We start from the raw sequence: 27,084 nt of genomic DNA, 5'->3' as shown, positions 1-27,084 counted from the left end.
GAGAGACCATATTACTCCCGTATTGAAGGAGTTACACTGGCTGCCGATATGTTTCCGGACAAAATACAAGGTGTTGGTCATAACCTATAAAGCCCTAAACAGCTTGGGCCCTGGGTTTTTAAGAGAACGGCTTCTTCGTAATGAACCCCGCCGCCCATTGAGATCATCAGGAAAGGTCCGTCTGCATTTGCCACCGGCTCGTCTGGTGGCTACTCAGGGACGGGCCTTCTCCGTTGCTGCCCCGAGGCTTTGGAATGCGCTCCCTAGTGTAATAAGAGCCTCCCCATCTCTGACATCCTTTAAAAAGTCCTTAAAGACGCATTTCTTCACCCAGGCTTTTAACTGATATTGTTTTGATTGTTTTGAATGTTATTTTTACAATATTGTTTTAAAAATTTTAAATTGTGTTTTACATTTCTTGCTTTTAAATTTTTGTTTTGTTTTGCGGTTTTTAATTAATATTTTACTTTTTAATCTTGTTGTAAACCGCCCAGAGACATAAGTTTTGGGCGGTGTAAAAATATGATAGATAAGATAAGATTAAACAGTGCCACTTACACCAAAGTAAATGTATAACTGGGCCGATAATTGGTAAACATATGATTGGGATGTCAGTTTCTATGGCATCTTGAGCCCAGGGTCAGTGACCAGTCATCGGTCAGTTTCTAGTGCACCTTTTCTCCTCCTACATAATTCCCCATTTCATTTCATCCAAAAATATGCAAGTCATATAAGGGTGATGAGATAGCATTTCCACACTTCAAATCTTTCCCCAATGACCCTCTTTAATGCACAATTGAAAGTTAAAAGTTTAAAAACATACAAAAGTTTAAAAACTTAAAAACTAAACCACAGATGTAGCAGAACAGCAAACGTTTTGATGTAAGACATGTTAAAGAGAAAACGAGGGAAGCAATGCAATCCATTGGTTATTGAGTGTACAAACTTCATTATGTTTTTGTGTTCTTTTCACACCTTCCACTGTTTTTGCTGTGCATAATATTGGGAGCTGCACAGGATTACTTGATTGCCTTCAGTTCTGCACTGAGGATGATGTCTTGCACCGAAACGTTTGCTATTTTGCTACATCAGTGGTTTAGTTGTGTGTTTTTAAAAAAAAGTTTTTAAACTTTTGTATGTTTTAAACTTGTAACTTTCAATTGCTCATTAAAGAAGACCATTGGAAAAAGCAAAAAAAAATGTCATTAAGTCGTTCCTGAGTGCCCGATGTCAATTCATAGGTATATCATGGAGAAGAAGCCTAATCAATGGCTGCTATCTATGACGACAATAAGGAACCTCCATGTTCAGAAGCAATCTACAATTGCACACTAGCTGCTGGGGGGAAGAGCTATTGCCTGCAACCTTCCTCAAATCGAACAAATAAATAATAAATAAAAGCACCTGCCTAGGCCCCTTGGGAAACAGAATGCGAAACCTAACGTGTTTTTGGCTGCCTTGACTCAGGAAGGCTCTCCTTATGTCCTCTAGGAGTCATAGAGCGAGGCGGCCCCATCCCGGAGAACCAGGGTGGGTTTGTCTCGGCGGCTGCTACTGCAGCCCCGCCCCACCATCTGTTTAACAAACATTACCATAGACTATGATAATGTTTGTCTTCAGACGCTCCTCTCCCCCGTCTCTACGCCACTTCCTCCTTCTTTCTCTAAGCGGCTGTTGCTGCTAAAGCTGCTTCCCCTTTAGCCGCTCGCCTCTCCTTTTTCCTCTCTATGGTTCCCGACTTTTCGAGGCTGAAGCGATGCCATTGGCTGAGGAGGCCGGCCAGGACTCTCGCGAGAGGGGAAGCTGGGGCGAGGCGTCGGAGGGAGAGCGCAAGGGGGAGAAGGGGGCGGAGCCGCTGAAGGGGCCTGGCGTCGAAGTCCCGGCGGCAGAAACTGGGCCGAGCGGTCGGTGAGTAAAATGGCGGCTTCAGGGTCGCGGGGGCGGAGAAGCGGCGGCGGGCGGCCGTGAAGCCCTGGCCCAGCCGCGCGGGGGAAGCGGCGGCAAGGAGCCACCTTGAAGCCCTTCAGCCGCTGCCGCGCGAGGCCTGGGCCCGCGCGAGGCAGGAAACCGCCGAGGCGCGCGCTGCGCAGGGGGGCGGGCGGGCGGCCGGGCCTCCGCAGCCTCGCAGACCCGAGGAGGCGAAGGAGCGCGCCGAGTCCCTCTTTTGTCCGGCTTCCTCCTCTCCATTTCCTCCTTCTTCTCCTGTCTCCCTGGCTTCGCTCGGTTACAGTCCACCTCGCCTCCCCGCGCTGGCCTCTTCATGGACCCCTTCGGCTGCCCCATCCCGGAGGGCCGGGCTGGGTTTGCCTCGGCAACAGCTGCTGCAGCCCCGCCACGCCTTCTGTTGAAGGAAACGGTGTTTTCACGGGACTGGGCTTTTGAGCGAGGGTGGCGCGCTTCTGTCTTGGTTTTCTTCTTCCTGGGTCCTCCGCCCGCAGCAAGTTTCTGAACGAAGTTCTTAACCACGGAGAGAGAGAGAGAGCCCTTTAAAAAAACAAACAAACCACCTTTAACTAAAAGTTTTTCTAGGGTTGCTCCAGGACCTTGGAATCTGCCCCCAAACAAAACTAGAGCCGCCCCATCTCTGGATGTTTTTAAGAAGAATTTGAAAACATACCTGTTTAATCAGTCTTTTAGTTCTTTGTTTCAGTGTTTAAGTTTTAAAGTTATATATCTATATTTGAAATGGCTTAGCTGATTTAATGTGTGTGGTGTATGTCTTTTAAAATTGTAAACCATCCTGAGATTTATACTGGGGTGGTATAAAATTGGGAGGAGAGCTGGTCTTGTGGTAGCAAGCATGACTTGTCCCTTTAGGTAAGCAGGGTCTGCTGTGGTTGCATATGAATGGGAGACTAGAAGTGTGAGCACTGCAAGTGTGAGCACTGCAAGATGGAGCCGCTCTGGGAAGAGCAGAAGGTTCCAAGTTCCCTCCCTGGCAGCATCTCCAAGATAGGGCTGAGAGAGACTCCTGCCTGCAAGCTTGGAGAAGCCGCTGCCAGTCTGTGAAGACAATACTGAGCTAGATAGACCAATGGTCTGACTCAGTATATGGCAACTTCCTATGTTCCTAAAATTATGTAAAATAGTTAAAAGGCTCTAATTCTGAACAGATTATTCTGTGATTTGTGACACAAGTATCTTCCTTTTTTTTGTTTTTTTGTTTAAAGAAGCAGGTTGATTTTGAAAATGAAGAGGGCTTCCATTCTGAATAGATTTCTTAATCAAGAGCATCTTTTTTTTCTCTAAAAAAAATTTAATAAAATAGAAAAAGTCTTAAGTTCTCACTGAACAGGGCCCTTGTCCAGGGCAGAATCTAAGCCTAGGGCTCATGAAACAGCCACTTTGCTGAAGTTAAACAAATTTGGTTAGTGCTTGGTTTGGAGACCACCTGGGAATCCAGTATGCACTGCTTTTTGTTCTATAATGGAAGAAAAATGGTGTATAAATGTAATAAGCCTATCAGATGGGTGAAGAAAAAGTACTTAATTATACAAGCCTCTAGAGCAATTATTTTTCTGTGTTATTGTTACAGATTGATTTCATCCTTATCCGTAAAGGACTCGTCATTATTTTATCATTAGAAGTTCCTGTAAGAGAAATACTGTGACATAGTAATTTTCCTTTTTATTCAGGTATATAGCTGGCTTTATTCTAGGAATCCAAGAGGTAGTGGTGATGGTGTGGGTTTGTATTAAAGTGGGAAACCTAGAAGATCTGACCAGGAATTCTCATGAAAAAAGATCAAGTTCATGGAGGCAAGCATCAGTGGCATCATGTGCTGGAATAGCAGCTACTGCTTGTATTGCTCTTGAGTTTAAAAACCAACTTCAGTCTGGTACTTAACTTTCTAATGTCTAGAATAGAGCTGATTAATAAATATAATTCATAGCAGTTGCAAAATGCTTTCTTTCTTTCATTTGTGCAATTTAGCCATTGCAACAGCCTAAGATCAGTATTCTGTTTTACAAACAGGAAATGGAGGCTCACAGAGAGTGACTGCTCAAGGCTTATTAATATTGAGACTAATAGCTTGATCCTTTGTTTACTTGGAGGTAAGTCTCACTGAATTCAGAGAAACTTACTCCCAGATATGTTTGGGATTTTAGCCTATGACTACCCAGAATCTGATAGTCTGGCTTCAGTAGTTATTGTAGATCCTTAATGTTGTACACAAAAATTCTTCCATTATATTGCTAGCACTGTATACATTTTTATCCTGTTTAAGCTGCTCTTCTTTGCACATGAGTTGGAAGTAGACCCACTTTGTTCAGATGGCATTTTAAGTAAACATTATTTGGATCATGCTGTACATGTGAGGTGACTGTAAATCCTGTTCAGTTATTGGGATGCAAAAGTAGAGAAAAATTTTCAGTGTGTGTTTTTCTTCTGTCACAAACTATTTGGTTGGATCAGACCAAGGTCTGTCTAGTCAAAGGCTCTGTTTCCAGAAGTTGAGATCATGGCTGTTGGATGTTACTGGGATGTTCAAAAACAGGATATGAAACTGATAGCCTGAAGCTAAGGTTGTTTGAAAAGCAGTTTTGAGATCATGGCAGAGTGAATCTACTGAAGCTGGAATCTTACATACACAACAGTAGGTGTGGAAGCAAATCTGGGGCATGTTCATCTATGTATCATGGCCATTTGTTTAATTAGTAATGTATAATAATGGGTTAAGAGATGAGCTATAAACCTGTTCAAATCCCACCTCTGCCACAGCCTTCATTGGTGTCCTTAGGCAAGACTTTTTCTTACCCTCAGCTCTGCATCTGCAGCATGGGGTCATTATTTTTAGAAAGTTTTCTTGTCTTTCTTAAAAAAAGAAAGAAAAGAAATAATTAATACTTGACTATCTTGCAGAATTCTTGTTAAGATGACTAACACCTTGTACATGAAGTACTTTGAATACTCAAAAATCCAGAGATGTTGGATGCTTGCTAGCACGTGTAGCCATTGAAATGTATGCATTGTACTCAGTGGTCCCTCTAATCATCTCTGTGCAGAATGAGTTTTGTTCTGGGTGGCAGTATCAAGGCAGGGTGTGTGCACCTGCATTCAGAGTGGGGCCTTCCTGATTCAATTTGAGGGGGATCTAAAATGAACTGAGCGGACATCCAAAAACTTGTGAGCGTGCTCATGCCTTAGAGGGAACTGTGACTGTACTGTGTTTAATGGCTAGCAAGACTTGTAACAGTTCCATTGCTATGGCATGCACATTACGTTAAATCTATGGTCCCTGCAAGCAGCAGCAGCAGCAGCATGCTTGATTCTCCTTTCTACATCTGTATTCATGAACACATTGTTGCCTTATACAGTGGTCCCTCGACTTACGAAGATAATCCGTTCCGAACGCACGTTCGGAAGTCGAAATTTTCGTAAGTCGAAAAGCGCATCCACGGAGGTCTGGAAACATTCGTAAGTCGAGGAAACCGCATCTAAAAATTCATAGGTCGAGGAAGCCGCATCTAAACCGGCAACAACTTCCGGTATTTTTTGTCATTCGTAAGTCGAAATCTTCGGATGTTGAGTACTTCGTAAGTCGAGGGACCACTGTACTGAGTCAGACTATTGGTCCATCTAATGCAGTACTGACCAGCAGTGATTCTTCAAGGTTTCAAGCATCCAGTCTTTCCCAGGCCTGCTATCTGATAAAAGCATAAGGGAATATAGGGGACTGTAGCTGGGATGTTCTGTATGCAAAGCAGGTATTCTACTTCTGAGGCAAGGACCTTCCCTTTGGTCAGGAGTGGGAGGAGAACACACAGTTTCCCAGGATGTGAAATTAGGACATGAATAAGTTGACCTAGATGTTATGGTGCATTATGGGCATGGGAAAGAGAAGGAGAAATTAAATGCATGATTTATCAGTGTTGGTAGCTGGCATGCATTTAATATAATGTGTAGTTCCAGCGTGGGTATCATAAGGCAGTATGTTCTATCTTTCAGTGTGATGTCTTTTCTGTACTATTGTGTAGAATGTTAAAACATAAATAGAGGCTTTGAATTGTTTAGTCCAGGCCCTTATTGTGAAACGGGTTATTCTACACCTGAAATGTTTGTAACAGATAGCTGTGGTTAATAAATGGGGTGGGGTTACATCACTAACTGGTTGTTGAAAAACATTCTTAAGTTTGCAATTGGAAACATTGCTGGGCCATTAAAAAATGTAGTGTATAGATGGCAGCAATTCCCTACACAGCCGCAGAATTACGTGTGGTGGGACAGGTTCTTGGGAGTAGCTTAGATGATGTGACCATTCATTCATTCATTCATTTAGTTTGATTTCTATACCGCCCTTCCAAAAATGGCTCAGGGTTGTTTACACAGAGAAATAATAAATAAATAAGATGGGATCCCTGTCCCCAAAGTGCTCACAATCTAAAAAGAAACATATGATAGACACCAGCAACAGTCACTGGAGGTACTGTGTTGGAGTAGATAGGACCAAATGTAGCAGACTACGTCTGCTTCTCTGATTACAACTGAAAAGTTCCATTCACTTTTCTTGGTCACTAGTTTTACTGAGCAAGTAATCAAAACTGTCAGGAGACTTAATGGGTTAATGTTCATTGTTCTTGTAGAAACATGTGTCTTATTCAAATTAGTTTCTCAGCCATCTTTTTTTCTCCTTTCTTGCTAGTGAGGGAAAAGAATGAGTTATGCAGAAAAACCCGATGAAATCACAAAAGACGAGTGGATGGAAAAACTCAATAATTTGCACATCCAAAGAGCCGACATGAACCGCCTGATTATGAACTATCTCGTTACTGGTAATAAACTCTGAACTGCTTTTAAAATACTTTATTCTTACCTTAACCTTTTTTGTTTCTATCCTGCTTTTCTGTGTGAAATGTAGGGGTGTGCACAAACCAAACTTCACAGTTTGAATTCAGATCAAAGTTGAACTGAACTGCTGGCCCATGAACCGATTCAGTTGACCGAACCGGTTTGACTTGGTCCATGAATCAGTTTGACGGGTCAAGGGGCTATGCTTGTAAAGGGGAATCCGCACATCTACAGGAGCTGGAACCATGCCACTGTGTGGGCAGGTTGTTGGAGGGAGTGCCCCATACTTGGGCTGCACCATGGGAGCTTTGGGGAGCAGTGGAGATGGCTGCCAGGTCAGTAAGAACTTTAATCTACTTTTAAGGTGCTATCTTGCCCCACTCCACCCTTTAGAAGATTTTTCAAGGATTCCCCCACCCCTTTTTTATAAAGAAGAATCCTCATCAGATTCCCCTTTACAAGCATAGCCCCTTGAACTGCTGAACCAGTCCGCCATGGACCAGGCTCGGTTCGGTCGCAGACTGGACCGCCTCCAGTCCAGTTCACGATAGAACTGGCCTGGTTTGTGGTGAACTGGCTTGGGATCGAACAGTTCATGCCACACTCCTAGTAAAATCCACTCAGAGCGCCATACACACACATTCTGTTGAAATGAATACAGGTGAAACTCGGAAAATTAGAATATCGTGCAAAAGTCCATTAATTTCAGTAATGCAAATTAAAAGGTGAAACTGATATATGAGACAGACGCATTACATGCAAAGCGAGATAAGTCAAGCCTTAATTTGTTATAATTGTGATGATCATGGCATACAGCTCATGAAAACCCCAAATCCACAATCCCAGAAAATTAGAATATTACATGGAACCAAGAAGACAAGGATTGAAGAATAGAACAATATCGGACCTCTGAAAAGTATAAGCATACATATGTATTCAGTACTTGGTTTGGGCCCCTTTTGCAGCAATTACTGCCTCAATGCGGCGTGGCATGGATGCTATCAGCCTGTGGCACTGATGAGGTATTATGGAAAACCAGGATGCTTCATTAGCGGCCTTCAGCTCTTCTGCATTGTTTGGTCTCATGTCTCTCATCCTTCTCTTGGCAATGCCCCATAGATTCTCTATGGGGTCAGGTCAGGCGAGTTTGCTGGCTAATCAAGCACAGTACACTGTATACTTTTCAGAGGTCCAATATTGTTCTATTCTACAATCCTTGTCTTCTTGGTTCCATGTAATATTCTAATTTTCTGAGATTGTGGATTTGGGGTTTTCATGAGCTGTACGCCATGATCATCACAATTATAACAAATTAAGACTTGACTTATCTCGCTTTGCATGTAATGCGTCTGTCTCATATATCAGTTTCACCTTTTAATTTGCATTACTGAAATTAATGGACTTTTGCACGATATTCTAATTTTCCGAGTTTCACCTGTAGGTAGCCCATACATTTGATATTAATGTGCTGTGTGTTATTACTGCATAACAACCAACATACTAGTTGCTATACCAATTGCATTTTCTTTAATGGCAGCCCATGTAGAGAACATTGCAGTATGTAGGAACATAGGAAGCTGCCATATACTAAGTTCAGTCTGGATACAACCAAAGCACAAGTAATTTGAGGTGAGATTCATTTTCTCTAGGTAAAGCTACAGCTAGTGAACCAGATAAAGCTGGTAATGTCTAACTACTGATGTCACCTAACTACCTAGGAATAACACTAGCTCCAGGAACACTTCCTAAACTATATATTTGATCCTTCAGGTGAGTGCAGCTCTGTTAAGACAAGTTGCACCCCTCCACCCAGACAGAACCCTGAATCAGCATTACACTAGTCTTTTCTGGGTTAAGTATGTTCACCTATATCTATGCTGAGATGCTGATTCAGGTTTTCTGCTGCTTCCCTGTTTAGAAATGAGAAGTGGAGCTGTGTGTCATTGGTATACTGAGGGCAACTCAACTGTAGCCTCTAGTTGACTTCTCCCAGTGGTTTCATGTAGGGCTGCAAAACTTTGCGCCCGCCCCCTCCAGCTGTTGGACTACAACTGCCCATCACCCCCAGTCACAGCGGCAATATTTGTCTGTCTATCTATCTATCTATCACATTTGTGCATTGTCCCAAGCATCCATCTCTGGGTGGTTTACACCATAAAACAAATTAAAACAGAAATCAAAATCCTAATACGATTTAAAACCACAAATCTGGTTAAAAAGCTTGGGTGAAAAAATGTGTCTTTAGAGACTTCTTAAAAGTTGTCAGAGATGGAGAGGCTCTTATTACGTGGAATAAGGAACTTGCCAGAGCAGTAGACATTATTGCTCCTGAGCGTCCCGCCATACCTGCTTCAAAGTCAGTTCCCTGGTATACCAAGGAGTTGCAAGGGTTGAAGTGGCTGGGTAGGTGACTGGAAAACAGGTGGAGGAGAACTCGGCTCGAATTTGACAGGATGGAGCATGTGACCCACTTGAGGGCTTACGCGGAGGCAATGCGTACGGCAAAAAAGTTCTGGTCGGTTCTCATTGCTTCTGCAGATTCACATTCGGCGGAGTTATCCCAAGTAGTGAGTCTAATTTCTGCTCCTTGTGTTTCTAATCGGCTCCCGGAGGTGCTCTGCTGTGATGCCCTCAGTGGGTTCTTTACAGACAAAATCTCCTGTATTCGGGCCGACTTGGATTCCACTTTTTCTGCAGGGTCTACAAAGGAGGTGTCCAGCAATCCTTCTTGCAGTATTAGGTTGGATCAGTTTCAATCTGTAATTCCTGAGGATGTGGACGAGCTGCTAGGAGCGGTGTGGTCCACCACTTGTTCTCTGGACCCTTGCCCAACTTGGCTGCTTCGATCTAGCAGGGAGATTATTTGAGGAGGCCTGGTGAATATCATAAATGCATCACTGAGGGAGGGTAAGGTGCCTCCATGCTTGGCGGAGGCAATAATTAGACAATTTCTTAAGAAGCCTTCCCTAGATCTCTCAGCGATGGGTAATTATAGGCCAATTTCTAATCTCCTTTGGTTGGGCAAGGTAATTGAGAGGGTGGTGGCTGTTTTGGAGGAAACTAATTATCTAGACCCATTTCAAACTGGCTTTAGAGCGGGCTATGGGGTTGAGACAGCCTTGATCGGCCTGATAGATGAACTATACTGGGGAATCGACAGAGGGAGTGTGACTCTGTTGGTTCTCTTGGATCTCTTGGTGGCGTTCGATACCATCGACCATGGTATCCTTCTTGGTTGCCTGGGGGAGTTGGGGATAGGAGGCACTGCTCTGCAGTGGTTCCTCTCCTATCTCTTGGGCAGATCCCAGATGGTGGAGCTTGGTGACAGTTGCTCTTCTCAACAAGAGCTGTTATATGGAGTCCCTCAGGGCTCCATTCTGTCACCAATGCTTTTCAATATTTACATGAAACTGCTGGGTGAAGTCATCAGGAGATTTGGTGCTGGGTGTTATCAGTATGCTGATGACACCCAAATCTACTTCTCTCTTTCATCTGCTTCATCAGGAAATGCTGTTCATTCCCTAAATACCTGCCTACATGCAGTAATGGGCTGGATGAGAGATAACAAATTGAAGCTGAATCCAAGCAAGATGGAGGTGCTCATTGTAGGGGCTCAGAATCTGAGGCATGAGTTAGATCTCCCTGTGCTGGATGGGGTTACACTCCCCCGGAAGGAGCAGGTACGCAGCTTGGGGGTACTCCTGGATCCAGGCCTCGCTCTGGTATCTCAGGTGGAGGCCATGGCCCAGAGTGTTTTTTATCAACTTAGGCTGATTCGACAGCTGTGTCCATTCCTAGAGGAGGATGACCTCAGAACAGTGGTGCATCAGCTGGTAACCTCCCGGCTTGACTACTGTAATGCGCTCTACGTGGGGCTGCCTTTGTACGTAGTTTGAAAACTTCAGTTAGTTCAAAATGCGGCAGCAAGGCTGGTCTCCAGGGCAACCCGGAGAGACCGTATTATGCCTGTTTTGAAACAGCTGCAATGGCTGCCGATATGTTTCCGAGCAAAATACAAAGTGCTGGTTATTACCTTTAAAGCCCTGAACGGTTTAGGTCCAGGTTACCTTAGAGAGCGCCTTCTTCGGTCTGATCCACACCGCACACTAAGATCATCTGAGGAGGTCCGGCTCCAGTTGCCACCAGCTCGTCTGGTGGTGACCCAGAGGTGGGCCTTCTCTGTAGCCGCTCCTGGACTGTGGAATGCGCTCCTTACAGACACCCGTAATTTGAATTCTTTATTGGAATTTAGGAGAGCCGTGAAGACCTACCTGTTTGGCCTGGCCTTCCAGTGCTCTTAAATTGTTTTAAAGGGTCTTTGATGTTTGTGAACTGCCCTGAGCTATTTTGTAAGGGTGGTCTAAAAATCAAACAAATAAATAAATAAATATTACAGCAGGGAGCATGTTCCAGAGTCTTGGGAAAACAACAAAGAAGGCCTCTCCCTGTCTAGCCACCAGATGATATGGTGCCAGCAGCAAATGAACCTCTCCGGGTGATCTCAGTGGGTAATGGGGCTCATACTGAAGAAGATATTCTCTTAAATACCTAGGGCCTAGGCTGTTTAGGGCTTTATAGGTTATAACCAGCACTCTGTATTTTCCCCAGAAACTTATTGGTAGCCTGTGTAGTTACTTAAATATAGGAGTAATATGACCTCTTTGAGATGACCTGGAGACTGACCTGGCTGCTGCATTTTGTACCAGCTGCTGTTTCTGGAGCATGTACAAAGGCAACCCCACATAGAGCGCATTGTAGTGGTCAAGTCTGGAGGTTATCAGCATAAGTACTACTGTTTTGAGGCAGTTTTTCTCAAGAAATGGATGCAGCTGGCATATCAGCCTAAGCAGACAGAAAGCACCTCTGGCAACCACCTCAATCTGAGATACCAGGGAGAGGTTGGATCCAGAAGCACTCCTAGGCTGCATACCTGTTACTTCAGGGGAAGTGTGACCCCATCCATATCCAGCAGATCCAAATCATTTCCTGGTGCTCGCTTCACCAGGACATATACTATAATTGGGGGGGGGGGGGATTCTCCTGAGTTCCAATCCCACACAAAAAATACCTCTGTCTTCTCTAGATTCAGTTTCAGTTTGCCTCTTATCCAGCCCATCACTGCCTCCAGGCAGGCATTTAGTGAGTGTATGCCTTTTCCTGATGATGTTGACAGGGAGAAATAGATTTGGGTGTCATCAGCATACTGATAAACACCTGGTCAGGGATGATGGGAGATGCACAACTTCAGGAGGACTGAAGTTTTATAGTCCTGGTTTAGAAGCATGGGAGTCAAAACTTATCCTTGTGGCATCGCACAGGCTAAAGGCTGTGGAATGGGACAGTAGTGTTCTGGTACTACCTTCCAGGGCTGACACTTCAGGAACAACCAGAGCCTCTGACAAACAGTACAACCAGCCCTATCCTGGCAAGGCATCCCAGAAGGATACTTTAGTTCAGGGATCCTCAACGTTGGGCCCCCAGATGTTCTTGGATTTCAACTCCCATAATCCCCAGGCCCAGTGGCCTTTGGGGATTATGGGAGTTGAAGTCCAAGAACATCTGGGGGCCCAACGTTGAGGATCCTTGTTGTAGTTGATAGCATCCAACATCACAGAGAGATCCAGGATAATAACAGGGTTGTGTTTCCCCATCCATCTCCCAAGGCAACTGGCATTCAGTCCCAAAACTAGGCTGGAACCAGACTGGAATGGAGCTAAGCAATTTCACCCGGGAGCACTTGAAATTGAGACACAGATTCGAACATTCCACCCAAGAATGGTAAATTGGTGAAGATTTATTTAAACTAGCTGGGCTGGGCACAGAGCATCTCTCTTTCTCCAGCCCTCCACCGCCTCCCTTCCACCTGCCCGCCAATTCCCGGTGTCCGGGCTGGCCTGCCGCTGGCAGGAGCAGCCCACTTCTGCCTCCACCCGACGCTTTCTTGCTGGAGGGCCGACTGGGAAGCTGGCCCGCCACCTCCTCCCGCCTGCCAATTCCCAGCAGCTGGCCTGCCGCCGCCGCCCCAGCCCGCCACTGCCTGCTCCCGCCAGCGGCCGACATCCCTATTTTCTCCCTGTCCCATCACTAATCAGCAGCTGCTTGCGAACTCTCGCAAGAGCTGCCACACATGGGATTAACGACAGGTACGCCTAGGAGAAATAAATATATAGAAGATTGCCATAGTTAAGGAGGGGTTTATTTCAAGAGGGTCTCAACCATAGCCTTATTTACAGCAATGGGAACCACAGCCTCCATGAAGAAGGTATTGATGACCTCCAGTACCCACACAGGTTGATCTGACTTGGCTTAATTAGCCAGGAAAGGCAATAATCAAGAGCATAGGTGGTAGGCCTCAGCCCTCCAAATATCCATCCCATGTCTTCAGACTGAACGGCATCCCTGGCAACTTGACCAAGTGGAGCTATACTGTATATCCATATCTGACTCTGCAATAATGGTAGCATGCAAGTTGGAGCCAAAACATAAAGTGCCGTCATTGCCCAGTTGAAAGTTTTGTTTCCTGGCACTGCACTGCTTTCCCTCCAGGGTAGCTGGTCTTTTTATGGTCCAAGGGAGAAGGAGAGCCAAGTATAGCAGCTGTACCTCGGGTGAGCTGCTGACTGATAGCAGTAAGATGTTCCATTGCCTGGCTGTGCATTCCTATTTTGAGACATTCTGAAAACGTTTATTCTTGTGCTGCTAGCATTTAATAGGATGAAGTTCATTTGGAAGTTAAATATGTGTAGTGTTAATAGGTGTCTTCTGGACTAGTGTTATAATAACTTAGTCTACTATTCTTGAGGGATGGCCTTTAGAGGAGAACCTCAACCACTCAATTTTTTGTCTCAGTACAACCTGAAAGCTCACATCTTAAAACTTAGATTTTGATTAAGACCTGATAAGAGTATAGATTCCTTGGTAGCCAGCTATGTCTATTAAATTGGTCACTTTCTTTTTTTGTAAGCAATTTGATCTTCCATTTTAGAGGGTTTTAAAGAAGCAGCAGAGAAGTTTCGGATGGAGTCTGGAATTGAGCCCAGTGTTGATCTGGAGACCCTGGATGAAAGGATAAAAATTCGAGAAATGATCCTCAAAGGTCAGATTCAGGAAGCCATTGCACTGATTAACAGCCTTCATCCAGAATTATTAGACACAAACCGGTACCTTTACTTCCATTTGCAGGTAAGATTTATTTATTTATTTACTTACTTACTTACTTATTTATTTACTTATCTATCTATGTATTTATTTATTTTATGTATGTGTGTGTGTGTATGTATATTTATATTTATATACTGCCCAAAACTTGAGTCTCTGGGCGGTTTACAATTAAAATAATTTAAAACATAAAATCAATTATAATTAAAATCATTTAAAAAATTAAAAACATTTAAAACCCAGTATATTTTTTTATTTACTTTTTTTTTCTGTTTAAGATTTAGTCCTAAACAGGCACTGATTGTACTTAGTAGTACTAGCAAACAGGTGTGTGTATTTGTAGCTTTTGGGTGTACATTTTCTAATACACTTTGGCATGGTACAAAAAAGCATTATTGATGTCTTTAACTATAGTTTGGGAGCAGGCACAATGCTCTCCTATCCTCTTTGGTGTGAATTGTCTACTAATTTTGATTGTTGAACCTTAATTGCGGTTTAGCATTATACCTCTTTTAGTGCTCACCAGTGTTCTCACCTTGACCAGAGTTTTAAATCAAAGCTGAAGTGACTGCAGCCCTTGGTTAAAAGGGTAATGCTAACTATACTTAATGCTAGTTAAACCAAGATTGAGACCAACAAGGAAAGGTGAAAATTTGGGGTTGGGGTGGAGGAAGGGCGCTTGCAATCTGTGTAGTGGTGTTAGTCACCCTTCTCTTATATTTAGCAAGGGGAGAGCAACTGGTTATATCCAACCCCAGCACAGCATTCCTCCAATGACTGTTGCTGATCTCTCTACCTTGTTTTTCTTTTTAGATTGTGAGCCCTTTGGAGACAGGGAACCATCTTTGTTTTTTTAATGTAAACTGCTTTGAGAACTTTGGTTGAAAAGTGGTATATAAATACTTGTAGTAGTGGTGGTGGTCTACACCACTGTTCCCTCTAAGGTGTGTGGCTGAGTGCGTGCACTCTCCTATTTCCCTGCTCACTTAATCTTAGCAGCCATGCACAGTTGCAGGGATATGTTGGCACTTTTTTCCCCTTCCACAGTTTGGCCAGGAGCAGGCAATGGGAGGGGAGGCAGGACTTAAAAAAAACAAAGCCTGGGAAAGCCTTGCATGGACAATCGGAAGGAGAAGCAGGCAAAGAGAACCCCTGTTCTGAAGCATCTTCATTGCTTCAAGGGCAAGACTGTGGCTATCACATGCTCATTAAACAGAGGTGGATCTATTTTTAAAAAAGCAATGCGAAGGTGGGGGGAAGAAAAAGGAGCAGGAAAGCTTCACTTTCCCCTGCAGATTTCTTTTGCCTTTGCTTCACAATCTTCCTTGTGGTTCTCCTTTCAAGGTTTCTGTGGGGTTGTTTTCAAAGCCCTGGCTCCCCTCTTTCCTCTCCTTGCTCACTCCGCCTCCTGTTGGCTGAGGGTGTTGTAATTGTACTGCACTCACTCACTCTCCCCCTCCCCAGTATACACCTTTCTCTCAAATTCTCCCCAAAACTTAGCCTGGGGAGTATTTTCCATCCCACTCTACCCTGTGCAAAGAGCATCACTTAATGTAGTTCTCTTGTCCCTCCACTTTTCAAGGGCAGATGGGGTGGGGGGGATGGAGGGGGTAGACATTGGCATCATCCCCCTATTCCAGGCAATGGCAAAAGGAATCCTAGGATGTGCTGGCTCCCTTTGATGTTGCTCTGTGAACATAACTTGAACAATTCCAGGCTCTTAGTAATCCCAGAAACTTAATTTTTTGCAAGAAAAGGTAAAGTAAGAGTCTTCATCTTTTCATTGTGTTGCCCTCCACCAGTGGTCCCTTTAATTTTTTTCATCTCTGTGTGGAATGAGTTTTGTTTTGGGCAGCAGTATCAAGGTACTGTGTGCTCACATGCATTCTGAGTGGGCCCTTCCTAATTCAACCTGAGTGGGATCTAAAATTAACTGAGCAGACATCAGAAAACTTGTGAGCGGTGCACACGCATGCCTTAGAGGGAACAGTGCCCTCCACTGAAGTGCTTCATGAGGAATGTGGAAGGGACTTCTGGCCTGGCAAAAGAGAAGAGTTGTTGTTGGAGGGGGAAAGACCCTCAGGGGTGTTGAAGGAAAGTAGAAGGAAGACAAACAGTTAATTGTTGGGGGGGGGATGGATAAACTGGAACAAAACTGGCAATAGAGAGGGAAGATACAGGGAAAGTTGTTGCACAGGGAAGAAGTGAGTGAATGAACAAGAATCAGGAAGGAAAGGTAAAATAAACTGGTGTTTTCTTAAATAAGCATGGTAGAGAACAAGTGGAATATGAATGGAGAAGAAAAAAAGAAAGAAAAGGGGGGAGCTGGAGAAAAGGGTTGGGGGAAGCAAGGTAAACAAGTGTGAATGGAGAGGGAAGGAAGGAAAATAGGATGAAGAAGAAACTAGCTATCTTTATTCGTACAACAATCCTATGAAGTAGGTTAGGATGAGATGTTTAAGGTTATCCCCTGAGCTTCCTGGCGGAGTATGGAAGGATTTGAACCCAGTTCTGCCCAGTTCACATCCAACACTCTAACCACTACACCACATTGAATTTCAGCTGTGTGCAGGAGACAAAGGAGATTGAACTTCTCGTTTAGCTATGAAACAAGTAGTAGAGTGGCTGCACATTATTAAGATTGGCTGGCAGGAACTAAAAATAAACATACCATAATACAACAGTGGTTCTTCATAGGGGCACTTATGGAATCTTACATACACTTTCTCTATAGTAAGCCTGGGTTCAATGGGATGAGCTCAAGGAATTTTGTTTTCAGGACTGAATCTGTTCCTCATCACTTAGTTGGTTAAGATATTGCAAATGTAAAGTGGAAGAAAGAAAAACACTGTAAAATACAATTTTTCTTTGTGTGTATATGTGTGCATGTGGTTATATCTATAGTGGCGCACAACATGTGCACACATTGCCTTGATATGGCTGCCCAGAACAAAACTCATTCTGCACATGGATGAAAAAAATTAAAATGAACACTGGTCTGCCCTAGAACCTTCGGGCTAAAGTATTGCTTCTTTAGTATTCTCCAATATAACTTCTGCTTCAACTCTTGGTGACCACAGAGCCCTGTGGTTTTTTCTTTTGGTAGAATACAGGAGGGGTTTACCATTGCCTCCTACTGTGCAGTAGGAGATGATACCTTTCAGCATCTTCCTATATCACTGCTGCCCAATATAGGTGTTTCCTGAAGTCTGGGAAACATACTCTGACTTGATAAAGTCATTTTCCCGCTGTGCCATTAGGTGGCTGCTACTGATACTACATAAGTGTTAAACAATAGTAATATGAAGCAGAAATTATACTGAAAAGTACTATATAACGCACATTATATGATAAGGGCAGGAAAGAATGGAGAGATACTTACGCTGAGTCTGGGAGAATTTGTTGGCTGTGGGGGTTAAATGAGGTTAGACCAGGCAAGTCCAATGAAAGGCTTCTTACAGTATCCTGATCACTGAACTGTTCAAGCAGTTGTTGCCAATGCAGGTATCAGGTGTTTTTTGAACCGACCCTTTTAACTTGCATTCCTTTAGAAAAAGCATTATGGAGCAGACAAAGTTCATCTGCCTTTGAATAATAGAAACAAAGTTGGAAGAGATTAGGAGGTCATGTCACCAACTCCTTTTTGTGTGAAGAGGAATACATAATCAACAAACACAATCCAAACCCTGAGGAATGGTGCCTTAGCGGCACAATTTTGCTTAGAGTCTTACTTGAATGGAACTCAAACCATTTGATAACTTATCTTAAAGTAAATACTTTGTCTTATTAAATAAAGTGATTTAAGTGCTTAGCAAACTTTTTGTTGTAAAAAATTAGTTTTCTTTTACACATTATATTATGTGCATCATATCTTCAGTGTTATCTACTTGTATTTCACTTTTGGTCCATGCAGCAACAACATTTAATTGAGCTGATTCGGCAGCGTGAGACAGAAGCTGCATTGGAATTTGCTCAGACGCAGCTAGCAGAACAAGGAGAGGAGAGCAGGGAATGCCTGACAGAGATGGAACGCACTCTGGCCCTGCTTGCTTTCGATAATCCTGAGGAATCCCCTTTTGGAGACTTGCTCAACATGATGCAGAGACAGAAAGTAATTGTTCTCTCTTGTGGGAGCTAAAATTACGCACAGCATGAATCTTGTGCAAAGATACTCTAAGATCTTTTCTTTATTGCATTATGAAGAAAAGGTGGCTATTCAGTACTGTGCTTTTTATAGTCTTTCAGGGTAAATTGGGTGGTGAGCTGAGATTGGTTGGCTGTTCTTGAATTATCTGCAGGCTACTTCTAGTTTGCCTATTTGGAATTCTAGTCTGCCCTGTGCCCAAAGTTTTGGGATGTAAATGTACAGTAGGACTGCAAGTTTTTTAATCAGTCTAATCACTGAGTTGATTTAAGAGCCAAGAATATGTTCCACTTGAATGTATTTTGGCACTGTGTCTCTGTAATAGGAAATGGAAGAAAGTATTACTAGCCTTTCCTTCTGTGGAAGGATTTTATAAGTTCTTACATTTCTTTTAATATCTCAAAGGTTGCTACACTGAGATTTTGATGATATACGAGTTTATTTTAATCCATTCGTAGGCTAAAAGCAGGTAATTAAAAAAAAACAGCCAACTGACACACCCTTAAAATAGATCTTAAAATCCAGCCACTAAAGAATTCTGTGTTCCTCATCAGTTATGAAATTCTTGCTTGCATACAGAGGTCTCTGTTTTCTGTTGAAATATCTCTTTGAGGCCTTTGGAGAAGTTCATACCTGGAAAATAAATGCTGCGAGACCCGAGAACCCCTCTCGGAGACGTTGCCCTTTGTGCAACGCTTCATAGTGTTGTGTAATTCATAAAACAGTATTACCTTGGCCAAGGCCAGTTAACAGTCCTGAGAAGGAATTTGAACCCCAGTCTCCCCAAATCAAAATTGGGCAGTCACTGAATCACTTATGCTTGTTGATAAAGGCATGTACAGTACCAAACTGAGTTTCTGTCTTCCCCTCCTCCCCCCCCCCCCCCAGGTGTGGAGTGAAGTTAACCAGGCTGTTCTAGACTATGAAAATCGCGAATCAACGCCCAAGTTGGCTAAATTACTGAAACTGCTACTGTGGGCCCAGAACGAGCTGGACCAGAAGAAAGTAAAATATCCCAAAATGACAGACCTCAGCAAGGGGACAATTGAAGAACCCAAGTAGAATGTGTGCAGGTGGACACTAAACCGCGGAACTGCACAGTTATATACATTTTTAATCAGTCTGTGACTGAAATATTTTTACTACAGTTCAGGACTTTGCAATTCAGTTGTGTGGTTTTTCCCCTTCCTTTTGGCAAGCATACTTAAAGGGAGATGGGTCCCTTTTTTAAATGCAGCAGATCGGCATTGAAAAGCATTGTATCACTTTGACCATCTGACTTAGGCTATGCACTGTCATATGTTTTTAGCAAAAACAAAACATGGCTTTTTTTACATTCTGTGGTCACGGTTTGTAATGTCTGGCTGCTGAAAGCACACTTTGGTAGCCAGTGAATTAATGTTGAAGCTCTGGCAACTCTCCAGTTAAACTTAACCTGTCTCTCACTTGAATATTGACTTTTTCTGTGTTAATTTATAGCCAAACATGCATTCCCTATTTAAAAACTAGCAATTGGTCAAGTGATCATTTTGTAAACCTCATGGCAATGTTGTTTTTCTGCATAGGATATAGCATAGAAAGCTTGTAAGCTGTAATTGAAGATAATTCCCCTTGCTTTTCACACCTTGGTGACTTATTTATATGGGGCTGAATGTTATATTCATGGTGGGCCTAGTTCTCTCACAAGTTTTACTGAAAATAAAGGCTTTTTGTTTTGTAATTTTCAAGAATGACCAAAATAGCCTCTGAAACAAGACATTAAATCAGTTTGTAGTTAGGTTTTCTTTTATCAAAATCTTATTTTAAATATGAGCTGTAGTGATTGCATTTGGTTGGGTGACAGCTATAGCCTTAAAACCAATCATGGGGGTGTGGGTGGTTTGGAAAATAAAACAGTACTGTTACATTTAGGGGGCCATCTCTGTTTATAAAAAATGTCTGCCTTAATGCAGATTTACTGGAATAGCATCACAGTTCTTGGGCTATAATAGAGAGTTATTTCAACAGAGTCTCACATCAGATAAATGGAATTTGAATTTTACCAATCTTTTCCTTCTTGAATTCATCATCCTTATTGTGGAGTGTTGTAACTACCAAGAACTGTTAGGCTTTATTTTCACCCCAGTTAAGACACTGTAATTCCTCAAGGTCCTTATTTAGTTGCTGCATTGTAATTTCCTTTTAAGGTGTGGGGTGTTGTGTAGTATGTATGACTGACTGACATCTTAAAAGCAAAGTTCGCTGGTTTGACTGGTAGGGCGAAGGACAAAACACCCATTCAGTTAACCTTGCTGTGAGCCTGCTGAAGCAACTGACTTCAAGTAGCAAAAATATTACAAAGTTGAGACTGCCTGGCAGCTGTGGATGCAAATCTGCCCCGCTTCAAAAAAGCAAGCCAAACTCTCTGATGCTGATCTCGTATGGGAGCAGCTTTTTGTAGATTTCTGAAGTCTGGTCAGCAATCATTTATATGCTGCATAGAGAACATAAACTTGGGGGCCATTCTTTGATTTCGAGCAGGCTATGTGACTGTTGAAGTAGCAAACCTTAGGCGTGGTCACCCAGAAACGAATGGAAATGGCTTGAGAGGGCTCCCTAGGGGATTGAGCTCATAGTCCCATATGGACTACTATAACTACTGATTGCTTGTATGTAGTTCCATTCTGGGGAGGCAGTTGTAGAAACTATAAGGATACACCAGTTTCAAGTCTAGACTGAAATAGTGGATACTGACACTTCTATAATCTTGCATTGCAAAACGAGGCTCTGGCAACACACAAGTTGTTGTAAAACTGACAGCCTGGTGTTGATCACCACTACTTTAATGTAACAGACAGCCTTTTCTCAACACATAGTTCTAACTAAGCTGCATCAGCTGGGAACTGTACTCTGCTCTCAAAAGTATGACACTTTCTACTTGTGTGGTGTAATTTAACAATGTGAAGCGGTGAAAACTAATAGAGCTAAGCTTTTCCTCGGATATGACCGGTTATTTTCCCATTCTTGACTGTCAAAACCCACCTGAAGCTTTGGGGGAAAGTTTGAACTTTTAAACTTTTCAGTGCAAAGTTGCACAGGTCATGTGTAACAAACAGAACTTTTTCTGCACCAGAAATAGCGCAATGCAGCCCAACTTGAGAAGCTTCCTATGCATTTTTAGAGCTATGCTTATTCTGTGAATGCATGGATGACTGGAACCTTCATTAGTTTGTTGAATATATTAAGAGCCAAATATGTGGGTCCCTCCCTGGGGATTAAAATGCAACATTAAATATAGTTTTATTTCATTTGGGTTTTGTAATGCATCGCACACTGAAGCAGCTTTAATCTGTAAAGTTTTTTGGTGAACTTGAGAGAAGATATTTAAAATGGTATGAAAGAAAGCTATGCATTTTACAGAAAGTTCAAAGGGGTAGTCCCAATGGTACTTTTAGGGATCTTTATATTCATGTGTATATATAAAAATAGTTTGCATATACAAGATATAATATAATCGGGTTGAATTCTCAAATGGGAGAAGCTGTGAAACATAACTTATGAAAATATTGTACGCAGAAGACACAGCCCTCATTACATAAATGAATTTTTGTCATATGCATGAGAAATGTCTTATTTGGTGGCTATGGATGAATGGTTGCAATTTTGTTAGCTCCATAATGTTAGATCACCACTCTTAAAACTGCTTAGCATTAAATACCACTTTGATCAATGTGTTTTACTTTTTGGTTTTTAAATTTTCTCCTTGTAAAACGAGGGTGCAGAACTAATATCCACTACCCTTGTACACATCTTAGTAGTTTTCACCAAGTCTTTTTTGTACCATACAGAGCTGAATTCTGCAATCTGTATAAACTAAAAATTCCCACAGTTTATTTAGAATAATTCTGCAGAGGGCAAGGGTTGCTCTCAGCCACGCAGAATTGCACACAGCTGCCTCTCTGAATTTGGAGGTTTTAGCAGATGTCCACATGTTTTCAAACATGTATTTGCAGCTGTGCAGCTGCTTACCTTTTTAAAAACACACATACAACCTATATATAAAAGCTGACATCTCTGCTGAATTCGTTATCCATTATCACATTGCTTTAGAATTGCGGCATATCCCTAACCCTGATATGGGGCCAATATTAGGGATGTGCATGAAACTTGGCCAAATATGATCAGTCAAAACCACTGAGTGGAGATTCATTTGAATCGATCCAAATTCAGGTGAATTCAAATTGATTTGAACAAATCTCCATTCCTCTGAATTGATTCAAATTTTAATCTGATGCAGCCAGATTTCGTGTGTATCTCTAAACAATATAATCTCCATTTTACAAGAGAGGCAGAAGGATGAGATATGAGGCTATTCACACAACCAAAAACTGGGTAAGTTGCAGGTTTGTGATATGTGCAAACTTGATTTTTGATTGTGTGGGAGCAAACCTAGGTAGGAGGAGGGAAAAGTGATAGTGTGGGAGACAGAGTTGGGTAAGACAACTTCTACTTTGGTAAAATGCTGAGTATTGAATATGGAGTATGACAGCTCTGGCCTACCCAGCTCCTGTCTCCCACACAATCATTTCTCCCTCCTCCTACCTAGTTGTTTGCTCCCACACAATCAAAAATTGGGAGTATGCACATCTCAGAAACCAGGGTAGGATACTTGTCCTATATGGTTTTCGGTTGTGTGAACAGTCTCAATGGCTTGCCCAGGTTTGCGGTAGAAGTGACACTTGAACCAGGTGTCTGGTCATCTTAAGAGGAGAGCTGGTCTTGTGGCAGCAAGCATTACTTGTCCCCTTAGCTAAGCAGGGTCTGCCCTGGTTGCATCTGAAAGGGAGACTAGAAGTGTGAGCACTGTAAGCTATTCCTCTCAGGGGATGGAGCTGCTCTGGGAAGAGCATCTAGGTTCCAAGTTGCCTCCCTGGCATCTTCCAAGATTGGGTTGAGAGAGATTGCTGCCTGCAACCTTGGAGAAGCCGCTGCCAGTCTGTGTAGACAACACTGAGCTAGATGGACCTATGGTCTGACTCAGTATATGGCAGCTTCCTATGTCCTAACCAGGTACATCCTTGCTCAGAGTTCATTCAGTTAATCATTGTTCTACACCAGCTTTTTAAAGGCCTGGTGTAAGATAATTATATCAAATAGTTTTGTGCATACACTAAAATTGATATCTCTGTTATAGAAATCATCATTGCTACTACAAATCTATCTAGAAACAATTATTTTAATGGATTAGCTCCAGCTGTCTGTGCCACGTATTTGAGAGGACCAGAAACCCATGCCTAGCTTCATGATGATGCAGACAGTTTACCTTGGCACATATATGTACTTTGAAAAGTCACACAATGCATGTTGTAAGACTTCTTTCCCAGTATATACCACTTGTTGAAAAAGTACATCAAAGTACTTTCCCCTCTCTTCCCTGTTTGTGTCTTCCATTTTGTCTACACATTGCCACAACCTTGCATGATGTGTGAATTAATCCAGGAGAGCTTGGTCATGTTCTTACTGTCCCTAGACAATAGAGTTCTGCCTTCATCCAGCTGTAGAGGTGGTGAAGAGCTGTGAGAATGGGCTATTCATGTAAGAGAAACACTTTTTAAAAGGATTTCTTAAAGAAAAGGGATTAGAAACAGCATACCCTATAAACTGCAGGATTATTTTGTCTTTGATTCTGCCTTGAGTCTACTAAAGGTGGCACGTACATGAATGTACGTTAATTTCTCTTGCATTTTACAGGGATTTAGGATAACTACTTGACTGGGTTTAGACAACTTGACTAGTAGTAGTAGAAGGCTTCAACCTGCTCTCCCTTAAATGGGTAACTTCTCTGTTCTCCATCCTGCATTAACTTGGTATACAGGGCAAGGGGTTCAAAGGTGTTTTCCAGTGATCATTTCCATGCATGAAGAGTAAAATCATCTTGGTCTGAAACATGCATGGTAAGAACCTAAAGTGAGGAGAACATTCATTTTCTGTCCTGTGCATATGTTTAAGATATATTGGCCACAAGAAGTATAAGAAAGTTCAACTGATAGTCATGTGTTCACTGAAGTGTGGGAGTAAGCTCTATTTTACTCCGGAGCTTACTTCTAAGTAAACGTATATAGTCAGGCTCCCAGTATAAGCCATACCTCCCAGTGTCTTGTGTGAAAATAGATCTACCCACTCTTTCCCCTGTTTAATTTATGGATTGCAATGATGACTTGCTTTTGTATACAAACAGTGCTCCACCCTCCCATTCTATTGCCTAGATGCAAACTAGTGACCAGGTATCATTTCTCTGTAAAGGTAAAGTGTGCCATTGAGTCGGTGTCGACTCCTGGTGACCACATTGCCCTGTGGTTGTCTTTGGTGGAATACAGGAGGGGTTTACCATAGCCATCTCCTGCGCAGTATGAGATGATGCCTTTCAGCATCTCCCTATATCGCTGCTGCCTGATAAAAGTGTTTCCCATATGTTGGCAAACATACCAGTGGGGATTCGAACTGGCAACCTCTGGCTTGCTAATCAAGTCACTTCCCCACTGCACATGTGCCAGGTACACATTTGTAACCACTGTTCCCTCTAAGGCGTGTGCATGTGCGCAGGCTCACAAGTTTTTTGGATGTCCACTCAGCTCATTTTAGATTGCGCTCAGGCCAAATCAGGAAGGACACGTTCTGCATGCAGGTGCGCACACATTGCCTTGATACTGCCTCCCAGAACAAAATGCATTCTGCACAGAGATGAAAAATATTAGAGGGAGCACTGCTGGCAACCTTTACTATTGCAGGGATGTGTCTGAACTAAAGAGGCACAGGAATGCCTCTTTAGTTAAGGCAAGTGGCAAACTAAAGGTTCCACTATTATAAGCCTCAAAATTGTATTGCTTATATATACAACATTTTGTCCTCGTAATGGGCTTGCAGTCCAGACCAGCCCCTCTGCATCTGTCCCCACAACACCTTTATAATGCCTAAACTGATTTGGACCAAATTTTGTGCAGTTATAGTCCCACATAGGGATACCTCAACAGTGTATTTTGTGATTATGTTATCCACCTTAATTTAAGATGGCGGAGATGTGAACTTTTGAAGTGAAAGTGGGTTAACTTGTGAACCGCCTGACTGATTTGCACCAAACTTGGTATACATGTTAAGATTATACAGGGCATTAAACATTGATATCCCATAAAAGAATTCCAGAACCCATTTCAAGATGGTGGTTGTTTGTCCCGCCCCCACCCCCCAACAACTTTGTAATGCCTGGACCAATTTGGATCAAATTTAGTATAGTTGTAGTGCCTCGCAGGGACATTAAACAGCAGGTTTTCATTGCCGTCTTTCACCTGTGCATCCTGTTCTTACAGATAAGTCTCTGGAAACTATTGTACCTTGCATATTGCATTTGGTGTTTAACAACAAAAAGTCCATGAATTTGAAGATGGTAATTATCAGTTACAATTATAGTAAAAGGAAAGTAGGCAGATTAGAATGTGCAACCAGACACACAAGTGCAGTTCTAAAAAAAAGAAAGAAAAATTCTGCAATTTGAAAATGCAACTCATGGAAAACCTGTAATATGTTAGATGATGTGTAAAAAGTAGTTGATAATGAGCAAAGTCATAACAACGTAGGAACAGCTCTGTTGGATCGGGTACAAGGCCCATCTAGTCCAGCATCCTATTTCACACAGTGGCCCACCAGATGTCTCTGAGGAGCCCACAAGCAAGAGGTATGTGCATGCCCTCTCTCCTGCTGTTGCTCCCCTGCAACTGGTATTGAGAGGCATCGTGCCTCTGAGGCTGGAGATGGCCCACAGCCATCAGACTAGTAGCCATTGATAGACCTGTCCACCGTGAATCTGTCTAAGCCCCTTTTAAAGCCATCCAAGCTGGTGGCCATCACCACATCCCATGGCAAAGAATTCCATTGATTAATTATGCGCTGTGTGAAAAAGTACTTCCGTTTGTCGGTCCTAAATTTCCCAACCTTCAGTTTCATGGGGTGACCCCTGGTTCTAGTGTTGTGAGGGGGGGGGGTTCTCTTTGTCTACCCTCTGCACTCCATGCATAATTTCATACACTTCGATCATGTCTCCCTGCAGTTGCCTTTTCCAAGGTAAAGAGCCCCAGATCCTGTAGCCTAGTCTCATAAGTAAGGTGCTCCAGGGCCCTGATCATTTTGGTTGCCCTCTTCTGCACCTTTTCCAATTCTAATAAATTCTTCTTAAAATATGGTGACCAAAGCTGTACACAGTACTCCAGATGTGGCTGCACCATAGATTTGTATAAGGGCATTATAATATTAGCAGTTTTATTTTAGATCCCTTTTCTAATGATTCCTAGCATGGAATTAGCTTTTTTCACAGCTGCCGCACACTGAGATGACACTTTCAATGAGCTGTTCACCACGACCCCAAGATCTCTCTCCTGGTCAGTCCCCGACAGCTCAGAATCCATCAGCGTATATGTGAAGTTGGTGTTTTTTGCCCCAATGTGCGTCACTTTACACTTGCTTACATTGAACCATGTTTGCCATTTTATCACCCATTCCCCCAGTTTGGAGAGATCTTTTTGGAGTTCCTCAAAATCCGTTGTGGATTTCACTACCCTAAATAGTTTAGTGTCATCTGCAAATTTGGCCACTTCTCTAGTCACCCCAACTTCTAGATAGTTTATGAACAAGTTAAAGAGCACTGGTCCCAGTACCAGTCCCTGGGGGACCTCACTTCCTACCTACCTCCATTGTGAAAACTGTCCATTTATTCCTACTCTGTTTCCTGTCCTTGAACCAGTTACCAGTCCACACATGAACCTGTCCCTTTATACCATGACTGCTGTAAGTTTACTCAAGAGCCTTTGGTGGGGAACTTTATCAAAAGCTTTCGGGAAGTCCAAGTATACTATGTCAACTGGATCAGTGTTTCTCAACCTTTTCGGGGTCAAGGACCAGTAAATTCTTTGTGCGCAGTTTCAAGGACATCTACATTCTTCATGCACAGTTTCCTGGACCAGCAG

At 42.8% G+C, this 27,084-nt stretch overlaps 1 protein-coding gene across 3 annotated transcripts; it reads left to right on the top strand.

Moving 5' to 3' along the window:
- The first annotated feature begins 1,761 nt into the window (after positions 1-1,761).
- GID8 (GID complex subunit 8 homolog) lies at positions 1,762-21,800 on the top strand. Of its 3 annotated transcripts, XM_053247323.1 has the most exons (7): positions 1,852-1,908; positions 3,536-3,635; positions 3,976-4,055; positions 6,644-6,773; positions 13,775-13,971; positions 17,861-18,058; positions 18,980-21,800. In XM_053247323.1, exons 4-7 carry the CDS (start codon positions 6,656-6,658, stop codon positions 19,151-19,153), a joined length of 687 nt encoding a protein of 228 aa, XP_053103298.1. In that variant the 5' UTR covers positions 1,852-1,908; positions 3,536-3,635; positions 3,976-4,055; positions 6,644-6,655; the 3' UTR covers positions 19,154-21,800. The 3 variants fall into 3 exon arrangements, with proteins under 3 accessions (XP_053103297.1, XP_053103296.1, XP_053103298.1); XM_053247321.1 differs by lacking the exon at positions 3,536-3,635 and having other exon boundaries at positions 1,766-1,908; XM_053247322.1 differs by lacking the exons at positions 3,536-3,635; positions 3,976-4,055 and having other exon boundaries at positions 1,762-1,908.
- The last annotated feature ends 5,284 nt before the right edge of the window (positions 21,801-27,084 follow it).

This window comes from Hemicordylus capensis, chromosome 4, assembly GCF_027244095.1.
Source record: "Hemicordylus capensis ecotype Gifberg chromosome 4, rHemCap1.1.pri, whole genome shotgun sequence".
Classification (NCBI taxonomy): Eukaryota; Metazoa; Chordata; class Lepidosauria; order Squamata; family Cordylidae; genus Hemicordylus; species Hemicordylus capensis.
The sequence above is the reverse complement of the archived record's forward strand: the minus strand, read 5'-3'. Positions and strand labels throughout refer to the sequence as shown.